Genomic DNA, 13,616 nt, shown 5'->3' on the forward strand with positions numbered 1-13,616 from the left:
CTTGAGTCTAATTTCCTGGGAAGTTATAAAATAACATTTTCTTTCTTTGTTAAATTGTAGTAAAAATACAACTACTGTAAATATTTCTACCCTAAAATAGTGATTTCTTGCTATAAGTTTACATGCCTCTTGCAATTTCTATATAGACAATATTTTTTATTGCACAAGTAAAGCTAAGTTTGATAAGCTTTGTCCAAAATTATGTCATGATTTGTGCTGTTGGTTCATCAGAGGTCTTGTTGAGGAGAGGCACATTATTTGCTTATGTGCACAATTTTGTATGTTAAATCAGTTCAATAGCAAGTAATAATTTAGTCACAAAAGGAAGAAAGCAAGCTGTTAGCATCTTCTTTTTCTGTATGTGTGCCTTGGGTGTGTTAAACAGCTTTGCTGTCAGATTGCTGTCTCTCATATAATCTACCTAAGATATTTTCCCCACAGTCTATGAAATATTTTGATAAATCTTACTTTGCTGAAGAATGAAGTAACACAAAAAATAATACAAAAAGTAGCATGTGAAATGAATCATCCATTTGACATTCATTTGATTCTGTAGGGCACCTGTAATGAGAGATTTGTAAGTTTAAAGAAGAAAGGTAAAAGATAAATCTCAATTTCTTTGTGTTTGATGCTCTCAACTTGTTTAATATGAAAAGTTTTCATATAATTCTGGTTTTATCTTAGCTTTTTGCTGATACTTTAGTCCATGTTTATGCATAATATTACAGTGGGCAATGTGCTTGTCTTTGTGATTGAATAAAAGGTGTTAAAATCAGTAACAATGTCTAGAGCTTCATTTTGATACCAGGGAAAGTATGAAGTATTACGGAGAAAAGTTTGAGACAGCATTTTAATAGGAGATTGTGCAAAGAGAACCTAGAAAAGGACAGACTGGTCCATCTAGACTCGATTCTGGGAAGGTGATGAAACAGCTCATCCTTGAAACCATTTCCAGGCACATGAAGGGCATCAGGACATCATATTGTCTGTCTAAATATCAGTAAGGCTGTCGACACTGTCTCCCACACAGGGAGGTCCCTCGAAGCATTGGGAAACACTTTTTTTTTTTTTCTTTACTGTCTGGGTAACTGAGCACTGGTGCAGGTTGCCCAGGGAAGTTGTGGAATCTGTTCTTCGAGATATTGTGTGGACATTGTCCTGGGCAACTGCCTCTAGGTGGTGCTGCTTGAGCAGAAGGTTTGGACGAGAGGGCCTACAGCAGTCCCTTCCAAACTCAACTGTTCTCTGATTCTGTAGATTGGGGGGCAGTATATATCTTAAATTTGTTATTTATTGGTCTGTTTCTCTAAATCTGGGAGCTTAACTGTTTCCTATGGGTGTAGAAACCTTCACTTCACCTTCAAAATACATTTACATTGTTCTTTTTTCTAGACTTTCTTTCATACAGTTGGATTGCATGAAAAGATATGCCAGATATTAAAGTACTTACAACTTTTCTAGAGAAACTAGAGCAGTAACTGCACTTCTGATACAAAAGGATTTGGCTTTTAGTTTAGCAGTGCCTGTATGTGTGAAGATATATTTTTAATCTCAAAATTGCACATTGCCCCTCTCATTCATGTGCCTGAGTTGTGTGATTCACTGCTAGCTTAATTCTTTATGTACCTTGATGTCATTTCTTGAAAGATCTCTTCTGAGAGGTTCTTGTCATCCTCTTGTGACTCTGGATTTATACCATGACCGAACTCTTCAATCATCTCTCTACCTTCTTGGACTTATCTCCTTCTGAGGCTTCAGAAATGACCTTTTGTAACAGCTTCTGTCATTTTCAACATCAGAACTTTTTCCATTCCTTTGCATTTAATTTGATCTTCCTTTTTGCATGACCATTTAAAATTTCATACATCTTAGCTCACCTCCCCTTAGGAAGTCCTCAGCTTTCATGTTGGCCATATTCCTTTTGTGCTCTGTGCCCCTGTGTTCCCTGAACTCCTTTTATAGTTCAGTCTGTATAACTTATGTACTCATCTCTCATTTGCACATTTGTCTGGCTTCTGCACTGATGTTGTGGTGGCGGGTTTGTTTGTTGTCCTCAAAGGAGAAGACTTCTTTTTTTTGTAAATAGCTGTTCCTATTGTCTCGCTGGAAACTTTTGCTTTTATCTGTTGAATGAAGTTTTGATAGTTGCTATCAAAAGAGGTGAGTTCTAGAACAAATTTAAATAACCTGTATTTTCCCCTCTCACCTCGTTTTATGGTTAAACTGTCAAAGCTGTAATAGGGTGGCCAGTCTATTTTTTAGGCCTCCTTTTGTGGTTGAGTTGCTGATGTGATTAGTAGAGATAATAGTTGAGCTTTAAACTTATTTCTTCTAAGTCCTTGTTTCAGCTTCCCCCCCCTCCTCCCCCCACCCCGGAGAGTAGGTTGCAAAATAACCCCTTGTATTCAATCTGTAGAAAATTTTGTGATTTAATTCAATGTAATGTTTGTAGGGCTGTCTTCATTCAGCACTCCTACTGAGTTTAATCATGTTCTTATCCATTACCTTTTAACAGCATAGTGTGGGAATGTTTAGGAGAAATGCCAGAGACTCTGATATCTACATAAGATTTTCTATAAATAAGCACCAGCAGTGTCTTGAAAAAGGTGTTGTTTTCAGGAGCAGCATTGTAAGACCACATATCCATAAATAAAATAATCAAAGAGATTAATTTATTTTTGGAACTCTCAATTGTGTCCTCGAAGTCACAGAACTTGCTTGCTGATGTTGTAGTTACTATTGGTATAGTTATGAAAATATTTATTACTTTCAAGTACATGATTCCACCCCTCAATCCCCCAATTATTTACATTGAAATGGTGTAATTTGTTGTCACCAGTGCAATTGGTTGGAAGTTTGCCCAGTGCACTGGAGGCATACTGAAGCTTGCAGTTTGTAAGTTGAAATACGAAATAGTTTTGGTGTTCGGTGGATGCTGTAACTTGTATACTGATGAAGATCTGTTCATCATTTCATGAAACTCTTGATTCTCCTCAAGGTTTCAGAAATATCTTGTGAACTGAAATGGAAATTGTCTTGGTAGCTTCAGTTATATAATGTGATCTGCACATGCAGGGTTGTTTTCTCTTTGCTGCCTTGCCCATGCCAAGGAAGGGTGAAAAAGACATTAAGCGACTGTGACTTTTCACAGTTACCTGTTGTCACCTCTCCAGTAAAGAACAGAAAAACTCCTTTTCCCTGGAGAACAAGAGGAAATTTAAAGACATTTCTGTTTAGATTATGTTTTGCTTAGTTGGACACTGAAGGACACATAATGGAGACTGATCTTTTCTCCCTTTCATCTCTTTTCTTTTTTCATCCTGTTCACTGTTGGTAAAGCATGGAAAGGCCTGTTACATGTAGAGAAAGGTTAATTTAATAGAAGAAATCTAATAAATGGCATGGTAGACCACATGTAGTTGTGAATCTTCATGCTCTCCCAAAATTTGGACTTAGGCTAAATGCTGGGATTCATAGTGATATCTTACCCTGAAGAGTACAGGAAAGGATGTCCACCTGAGGTTTCTTGCAATTTTGGTAACTTGTAGCTAATAATTGTCAAGTTCCCATCTTTCCTTTCTAAAATAAGCTACTACATGTTATTAATAAGGAATATGGAAGAGAGAAAATGGAAAAATTATGCATGGATAAGACTCGATTATGAGCTGTTTAGCATTCTTTTCCCCCTTCTCCTTGATTATGGCACTCCTTAATGGCTACTGGGGGGTGGGATTAGTTTTTAATGTCAAGGTGATTTATAGTATGTAATGATTTAGGGAGGGTTTTGCCCACTTCCTCTTCAGAAAAAAATATAATTATGGGGCTATGTAGATTAGTTGACTGTTCTAACAACACCAACAAAAGCCCTACAATGAAACTAAAGTCAATTTAGGAATAATTGGCCATATTTCCTAATAAGCTCTTGTGTTTACATTCCATTGATGCTAGTGGGCAAGACTTGGATTTCCATGTTCAAGTTACTAAGCTTAAGAGGGTGATTAAAACTTAGTGAGAACAAGGCTAGAAAAAGTTTAAAGTGTTTTTAGGTAATTGAGTTTACTTGACTTTTATTGCTGTTACCTGTAATCAGTTGTTTTTTGTATAATGAATTCTAGTACTACAAAAAAAGATACCACTGCAAAGAAGATAAATATTCTTAGTATTTAGTATGACTTCTCCCTATAGGGAAGGAGAATCTGTAATTTTCCTGAAGTGCAGCTCTTTTCATGGTCATTTTTTTAATATTAAGTGATGTCTCTGACCTTCTGCTTTTTTAGATGCCATAGGTTGTTTCAGTGTTACATTTCGGTAGGTAGTACTTAACACAAGCCTTTCAACATAAGTCATTAAAACTTATTCTCAGACTGCATTAAGAGCAATTCATAGTATATTCTTAATAGGTGTCTGAATGCTCTGCAGTCAAGGTATTTTAAAATGCTTGTAACAGAAATAACATAGTGCCTTTAGAAGATGAAAACATCCTGTGCTTCAAGGTGCACTGTAATATAAACAGGTAAATTAATGTGGTAGGTGGGCAATTTTTTTAAAAGCAGAACTTGTTCCTGGATATATATGACTGAAAAGAGACCTGCTATAGCACCTTTATGCTTTACAACCTTTGAATTCACCCATCCATGTGAGAAGAAAAAAAAAAAAATTTCACAGGACTTTTACCTGACATCCCAAATAAACATAATTTTGTACTGTGTTCTTACCATGGAGCTATCTACTTTGATAGATTTAGAGCTAGTCATTATACTTTTACAACAGGTGGTGGAGAAAAATAAAAGCATGCTCTTGAATAAAAGGAGCAGATTGTTCTAACTAGTCATTTGAGCTGAATAAGAAAAGAGTATATGCGACACCTTCGTACATGGAGGCCCCAAAAGAAACCACTGGTAGCTGAGCCTTGTGCTGACAGAATATTGTTGTATGCCTGTAGTACAATTCTTCTCTCATGCTAGTGGTTTGGGGTTCTTTTCTTTCTCCTGTATCGGTGATCTGTAGTGGATGAATTTCTGGACTTATAACCAGCTCTTTAAAATGGAGGAGCATGAAATTTAAGATATTCCTAGTGTATTTTGCATTTTGTTTAACAGCAGTAGTAGTCAGATAAAAAACAGATCTCAGAAATAAACTGTAAATTTGTGTTCTTTCAGTTATTGTTCTATAGATGTCATTCTATTGCTGAAAAAAACTCCTTTGTAATGCTGATATGTTATGGAACTCAATATTGAAGAACACTTCTAAAATGTAAATATGAAAACTGGCATGCAGAATTTTTGGGTGTTAATTGGGAATAGTGTCTTTTATCTAGAAATCAGTAGATCTCCAGGGCAGCATCCCTATAATACTATTAATAATAAATATTATGGGTATCTTAAATTTAATTTAATATTGTTGTGCAACTGAGTGTTACTATTCTAAATAGTAGAAGCGACATAATCTCTAGGAAGTGTAGTGAGAACACTGGAATTGTTAGATAAAGATCAGTAATTCTAATTCAGAATAAATTTTACTTTCTGTCCTGAACCGATGAGCTAGGAGGTCACAATAAAATTGTACTGGGCATCCACTGATCAGTGGTAGTTACTGAGACATGTTTCTCCTAGTCTTAAGCATATTTATATTTTAACCTGGTGGGGAAATGATCTGTTTAGCTCTTCTTTCATGGGTTGGTGAAAAAGGAGGTAGGATAAATCAAAATCACAGACCAGTGTCAGTACTGAGTGTTGCTGCTAAGGAAATATGTTAGCGTTTTAAAAAAATGTAATTTGTATTCAAATTCAAGCATATTTAAAAAGCTTTGTATAGGTATACTGTGTTTGTGTGACAAGGTTTTTGTGGCTGGGGGGGTCACAGGGGTGACTTCTGTGAAGAATAGGTAGAAGCTTCCCCTGTGTCTCATGGAGCCAATACCAGATGGCTCTAAGACAGATCTGCTGCTGGCCAAGACCGAGTCAGTCAGTGACAGTGGTAGCATCTCTGGGATAACAGATTTAAGAAGGGGAAAAGTTTATGTAACAGCAATGGCAGCCATGGAGAGAAGGGAGAATATGTGAGAGAAAAAACTCTGCAGACTCCAAGGTCAGTGAAGAAGAAGAAGGAGTTGCTCCAGGTGCTGGAGCAGAGATTACCCTGCAGGCCATGAGGAACATCCCCCTGCCATCCATGGAGGTCTGTGACAGAGCAGAGATCCACCTGCAGCCCCTGGAGGACCCCACAGAATATACCCAAAAGAGGCTGTGACCCCATGGGGAATGCCCATACTGGAGCAGTCTCCTGGCAGGACTTGTGATCCTGCATGGGACCTACATAAGAGCAGTTTGTGAAAAACTGCAGCCTGTTGGAAGGCCTCATATTGGAGAAGTTTGTGGAGGACTGGCTTCCAGGGGAGGGACCCCATGTTGGAGAAAGGGAAGGGTGTGAGGAACCCTGCCCTTGAGGAGAAAGGAAAGGGAGAGAAAACATGTCATGAACTGATCACAACCCCCATTCCCTGTCCCCCTGCGCCACTGAGGGCCAGGAGGTAGAGAAAATCAGGAGTAAAATTAAACCAGGAAAAAAGGAAGGGGTGGGGAAAGGTTTTTTAAGATTTCCTATTATTTCTCATTACCCTACTCTGATTTGATTGCTAATAAATTAAGTCCAGTCTGGTTTGCCCATGATGGTAATTGGTGTCTGATCTTTCCCTGTCTTTATCTCGACCCATAGGTCTTTTATAATATTTTTCTCTTCCTTGAGGAGGGGAGTGATAGAGCAGCTTTTGTGGACACATGGTGTCCAGCTAGGGTCAACCCACCACAAATAGATGATGTGTAAACCTTGACTATACGATCTGTATTAAATTTAGTTTAATTTTGGGGATTTTATGATTAATTTTAAGATTGAATTTAGATTAATCTTGATGACCTTGTTAGTTAGTAGAGCTTTAATTTATTTTCTGAGAGTTCAGTGTGGGATATTAATCTTTCTTTTTATAATGAACATTTAAGATTCATTATCTTTTATAAATGAAAATGGACATGTAGGCAGGAAATTTTTTGAGGCTAGTATGATTTATCACTTATCTTTTAGAAGGACATTGAAGAGGAATGTGTGAGTTCTAGGTCTGTTTAATCTGAACAGCATTTAACCTAGTGAAGAACTGTTAAACCTAGTGAAGCTTATGGGAAAAGATAATGGATACAGTGAATTGTTGATTTGCTTGGCTTCTGTGGAATGTAAATGTTTCCCAAATACTTCCTAGGCAACTGAACAAAGTTGTGGACCCAAAATACAATTAGCAGTTGGACAAAATAATCACTTAAAATTCTTTCTGTCTTCCTAGCTTACCATTCCAGCTCTTGATGGGGCATTTGTTTCTGACTGACTACCTGATTTTTCTTTTTGTTTGTCTTGATTGTTGAGGTGACTTGATGGCTGCTGTCACCACTGCAGGTTTGGAAAGTCATGGCTCTGGTTGATGCTGCCACTTCTGGCTCTTCTGGGCCATATCCTGATGGCAGTGTCACTTGAAAGGAGGAGGTGCTGCTGGCTGCCTTGCATCCCAGTCCTTAGGCTTACATCAGGCTTCTGAGGTCAGACCAGTCTGGTGTATTGCTGCTCCTGCCACCTTTTTCAGAAAAATGATATTAGAAATCTAAGGTAAATGTGGATTTAGGGAGTGCAAGCTCCAAGAGCATTTGAATGTCAGCAGTGTGTGCTTCCAGCCAAGAGATTGAGCAGAGGTGCACAAATCACTGTGGGGTGATGTGTGTGTTGGTAGGTATGCATAAATTCAAGTAGCAGGGTAATATTGAAGATAAATTTCAGGTTACACATCAGCTGTAGCTAAAGGAATGGGGTGGTGATATGTAAAGGAACAGTGGTTGGTAGTGAAGTACCTTTTTATAGAGTTTTGGGGGATATTAGAAATGGCTTAGTAGGAGATGCCTAACTTGTCATTTGTAGTATATTAGCAGACTGTTGTCAAAACGTTGAGCAACAAATATGAGTGGGTATTTGAATTCAGTTGCTGAACTTCGCTGGGAGGTAGTAAACGTTCATCAAGCTGATCCACTTTCTTCTCTGAACAGCGCTGTTACATTATTGCGGAGAGTGGCCCAGTAGCTGAATTAGGTGCTAATAAGTCTTGACCTACAGTGTACTTTTGTCACATGTGATTTTATGTTTGAGTGGTTCAAGATTGATTTAAAATGTATATGGTTTTGAACAAATGACTGGGAACAAAATATATCACTGCAGGTTTCGCTCACCCACCATCTCTTCTCCTTGTGTTTTCCACACAGCATGTTACACTACATTTGTCTCTTAGTGCTTGGAGTTACCGGAATAGCACTCAGGCAATTGACTGCTAAAACAGAGAAAGGGATGTCTGAATTTGCTCATGGTTTAAGTCATAAGGAGTAGTCTGCAGAGGGTTTAAAATGCTTGGTTTGACTTGTGTTATACTGGATAAATCACTATGGCATTGGCTGTTACCTTACTTGACTTGGAATATCTTGGTATGTTGGTAAGAGGAGGTAGTGTGCTTCATGAGAGGAAGCCATTGGTTTAAGCAGTTGTTACAGGGTCGATTTTGTAGTGGGTTGATAATCTGTACTGATAAACTTTGCTCATGTGCCTGTGATAAATGCACACTTTGCTTGTTCTGTGGATGCAACCATGATGTGCACACACGGAGGTTTGAATTGCTTGCTGTGTATTAACAGGCACATTGTTATTGCTAATCAGAACCCTGATAACTAAAATTAATAGTGGGTACAAAGACAAGCAATTAAGGACATTCATCTTCCAGATGAGTCTAAAAGATTCATTGGTAGTTTAAATTTATATACTGAGGGCACTTAAACCATTAAAAAGGGTAATGGGTGCCCTGCAGGCATGTGCTTCAAAGCCATATGTCATTTTGGTGCTGGGACATCAGACTGATAACTTCCCTTTAAGGGAAACTGCTATTCATTTATCAATTAAATGTTGAAGGAAAAGTACATTTTTTGCTGTAAAGTGATCATAGAAGTGTATCGTAAGCTAAATCAAAACCCAAGATTTATGTTCAAAGCCTTTTGAGCTTTATCATAATATATGTTAATTAGAAAAGTCTCTCAGTAGTAACAGAGGGCACTGGAGTTGAAACTTTGAAAAGTATAAATGTTTCTTTGAAGCACAAATATTTCTCTTCCTGCGCCTTGCAGTCTTTGACAGTGATGTAGTAACCAACTTAGTACAGAACATGAAATGTTGGGGTTTTTTCTGCTGTTGCGGTTGATGCTATGCTTATGTTGTCACAAGGTGATGTTTGAGCAAGTTTTTTAACATAGAGATGAAAATGAAATTTTAAGGTTTTACAGTACAAGGTTTAGCATGAATTTTGCTACAGTGTAGAATTTTCATTCTGTCCTGATGTTGTCCTTGCCAGCTGAAGCAGTGGTTAACATGTAGTTCTGGGAGTGCCTGGGAATGTATCTGGCAATGGTTTTTGGTGATGCAGGGATTAGCTAAAACTTGGTTGTGTCATTCATTCAAAATAACAAAAACTTTTGCAGATTTCTGTGAACTATTTGAGTTGTCCCTAACTGAAGATGAAACAATCTCGGTGTGGGACACAGTATAGATTTGCTTATGAAATTTAGGAAATTTCCCTTTCCCTAAATACGAACACTGTTTGTACAAACTCTCTTCCTGTTACGAGATATTTGAATATTCTGCTTTGGATAGGTTAAAATTATTTTTATTCTCAATTTGGTGATGTGCATGCCCATTCCTCCTTTCCTTTTTCTCTGGCCTTTCTGAGTTCCAGACCGTGTATGCCTCTGTACCGTCTTGTACAGAGGGCAGAAATGAGCACAGACTGTAGTTCCTGATGGCCCTCAATCTCCCCTTTCCCACCGCCAGTCTATTTGCCTCCAGACTGTAGTGTGAGCTGGTGAGAGCCTGGCAAGCATGGGAGGGGGTTGGCGGCTGGTGCCATGGTGGTGACTCATCTTATGGCGACACTAGAATTTATTGTAATAAGGGGGTTTTGTTTGTTCTTGGATCTCACCGTACTTGTCGCATATTTTGTATTAAAAAAGTTAGACAACAAAGTCGATGCAAATGCCCCTATTATTCTAGAAGTGTCTTAACAAAATCAACTGTTGTTGTGGCTAGAGTTGTTAATTGGGTTTATATGTTCGAACTACTGAGGACAGGGAGAAGATGCAAGAAATATCCTCCCTGATTTCCAAGAATTCTCTATAATCTAATTCTTGAGTTATTATATAACTGCTTTCTGGATTAAAAAATACTGCCTAAATAATGATGAATGCACTGTGTTTTCTCTTTCACTCTCTCCTGCTACTGCCTTTTGTTTTTGAGCAGGAGGAGAAAACTTGACGGCTTTGTGCCATGCATATAGAGATAACAGCTGTTGCAGAATTGTATGCATGATATCTGTATTTTCTCGCCTTTATACTTTGCTCTTTCTTTGACCAGGCTCTTTTGATTCCTTTGTTTCTTCCTTCTCAAATCTTGATCTGTTTCTGTGATCATCGTACTTTCTTCTCTCTTTTTCCCAACCTACTTAATGGCCTTGAGTTAAGAATGCAATAAAAAACTTACTGAATGAGACAGAGCAGACATTACTGTGTTACATGGGAATTCTGGATTTTTTTCCTCCCATCGTTTATGTTCCTCCCATTCTTCTTTCTTCCTGTCACTTCTCAGCTTTTGTTGTAAGGTTTTCATATCCATTGTTTGTGTGACCCTGAAAAAACGCTTTGTTCTGTTATGCTAGACTGATTTAGTAAAGCAAGATCTCCATTCTGCACAAATTATTACATTTCTAAGTAAATTTTAATTATTTTGTCTGACTGTTTTGGGGACAATATTTATCCTTGTTGCTGGTGTTTGGACTGCTTATACTTTCAGTGCTTCAGAATTTTTGATTTTCATCTATCATTTTTGAGCCTGGTCCATTATTTTCAGTTTCCCCTGTGGTTTATATAATGTGTTGCTTTTTGTCACACAGGCATTAGGGTAGATTTCAGTTGGATTGGTGACTTCAGGCTGTGATCTGCCCTGACAGAAGGTGCTCTTGAGGGAAATTGGTTACACGAGGTAGTGATGTTTTTACAAGAGAGAAGAACACTGATGGATCAGCTGCTTGCAGTTTTTAGCTTTGCACAGGCAAGCCTGTGAACTGTGGCACAGTCTGAGTGGACACTGTAGTCGTGGTGGATCTTGGAGGAACACCTCTGGTTGACTCTTGGAAGATCTCTGCTTTTAAGTAAACTAATAACAAGTTTCTTCTCTAGGGGGATGCACGTTCGATGATGGTCCTGGGCCCTGTGACTACCACCAAGACTTGTACGATGATTTCGACTGGGTACATGTCAGTGCTCAAGAGCCTCACTATTTGCCACCTGAGATGCCTCAAGGTGAGAAACCCCACAGATACTGAAGGGATAAGTTACTTAAGAAAGTACTTAAGTGCACTTAAGTGCTCGGAGCCTCACTGAATATGGCCTTGAGGCCATTCTCTGTGATATCCACTTGAACCTTGATAATGGAGGTAATAAAAAGGAACAAGGATAATAAATATAACAGTCTTTGTAATTGAGAAGCCTTCTTAGATCAAGTCCCCCTTTAAAGTTTGGGGGACATGGGGAAGGGAGAAAAGAAACCATAACCATCTCTTTTTGTTCTGTGTGGAATTCCCATTGATGCACAGTCAAACTCTGCTTTTTATATGACAGCTAAGATATCAATTCAATTATTCAGGTAAGCATTAGAATAAATGCAGGAAAAAGGAATACACTTTTCCTTTCTTCCCTTCCCCCAACCCTTATCATCTGAAGGTAATCAGAAAAGCTTTGATTTATGGAAATATTGCTGTTGTTAATTACTATTTAGGACAGGTAATGAATAACTGAAGAGGTGCAGTCTACATGACCTTGCCTGCTCACCTTTGATGAACAGCTTAATCGGCGCTTCCCAGACAGCATGATATGCTGAGAGAATGAAAGCATTTGAAATTCAGCTACATTTTCCAATTAATAATACATTAAGTAATTAATCATGCAGAGGAGGAAAAAAGGTCATGGCTATTTTATTTGTATCTAAAAGGTTTTGTGAAGTGAGGTACGTGTGGAGAAGGAGTGGGAAATGTTGCCACACAGAAGTAACCTCACCTCTGCACCATTCCTTCCTCTGTTTTTTATGTATTGTTGTGTATTATTAATGGTGGTTGTTCTGTGAAATTTTACTTCTTAGCTGCTGACTAGGTGGGTTCTCCCTGCTTTGGAGTCACTGATACTCCAGCGACAGCAGTTGTTACCATGCCCAATATCTTGCAAAATATGTTCACTGAACAAGATCCGCACTTATTTAATGGTCTTCTTGGTGCTTCAGGTTTGCATAAGCAAGAATAAATTTAAAATCTGAAGCCTCAGCATTTGTGATGGTCTTATATTAAAAAAATCAAAACAGTATCTGCGCTGGGAAGGCTGAAATTAGTTACTTTTCAGGTTGCATTTTTCAGAGCCTACATGGTTTTTCTAAAGGTTGGAGGTATCTTAATTGTGATGGAAGCACCGTTTTGTAAAAAAAAAAGTAATTTGGTATTCTCGGTCCTTAGATACACCTTGTATAGGAAGAAGAGCAATTTGAGGAATTGTAATTTGAATGAATCTAAATGACAAGATAGTTTCTTCTTGCTTATCCCAAATAACATACCTGTCATCCTTAGGCAGTTTTCAGAGTTAAATGACACAGTGCTCTCTGGCATGTGGTTTCTGTTCAGTTCTGCTACAGATTCTTTTTCTCAGAGTGTAGCATGTGAACTCTTTCAGAGGAAGTTCTTTTTTCTCATCTGTATGTGAAATTGTGGGTACTCAATAAAATCTAGCAGAATAATGGAATGTTTCAGAGATAGTCCAAAACAGATACAGAAGACCCTCTGATGATTATTTTTTTCTCCTCTGGTTAGAATGCTAGATTTCTTGTACCACTGTTGATAAGTTTGGTCTTCGGTATCTGAGATCCAGACTAAAACTGAGCAGTCTCATCTGGCAAGCTGCCTTTAAGAAGTTCACAGTTCCCAGAATCTGAAGATCTATGCCATATCTAAATATTTAAGTTCATTTGTGTTTGAAATAGCATGGCTTTAAATTAAGTCTAAAAAGGTAACATGGTTCTAAAATGAGTGCTGAATTCCTTCAGTGGGTCTGCAGGAAGTGGAACAGCAAGAGGTTCAGGCAAAAGCAGAAGGGAAATAAGTGTGTGCAGTCATCTGTTGTGCAGTGTTTAACATTGCTGACGCTTCCTGATTGCTGTTGAAACTGTAGGTTCAAAAGGATTCTACTGCTCATGAAGAAGTTATCCAAGTAGAATAAGATGTGGAATGAAGGTATAGGTGAAATTATAGGTATAGTATTATAGGTATAGGTAAAATTAAACTACTGCTTTTTCACTTTGAAAAATGCTGTGGTTTATAACCTGTAGAAGCCAGGAATCTTCTAGGGACCACTTTTTCAGTCACTGAATGAGGGCAGAGAAAGAAAGGGGTACCCAGAAAAACTAAGCAGCAAAGAAACTGAAGTCCGTGGGTAAGGACTGTTTTCTTTGCACCTCTT

The 13,616-nt window shown here is 38.1% G+C and overlaps 1 protein-coding gene across 14 annotated transcripts in view; it reads left to right on the plus strand.

Annotated features, from left to right (window-relative positions):
- PTPRK (protein tyrosine phosphatase receptor type K) overlaps positions 1 to 13,616 on the plus strand; it is a 397,788-nt gene that overhangs the window by 75,088 nt on the left and 309,084 nt on the right. For all 14 annotated transcript variants that reach the window (XM_027751912.2, XM_039381750.1, XM_039381752.1 and 11 more), the window contains exon 2: positions 11,298 to 11,420. In XM_027751912.2, coding sequence (XP_027607713.1) covers positions 11,298 to 11,420 — 123 coding nt within the window. The remainder of the gene's footprint in view (positions 1 to 11,297; positions 11,421 to 13,616) is intronic.

This window comes from Pipra filicauda, unplaced genomic scaffold, assembly GCF_003945595.2.
Source record: "Pipra filicauda isolate LSUMZ 115617 unplaced genomic scaffold, ASM394559v2 scaffold23_size5868930_pilon, whole genome shotgun sequence".
Classification (NCBI taxonomy): Eukaryota; Metazoa; Chordata; class Aves; order Passeriformes; family Pipridae; genus Pipra; species Pipra filicauda.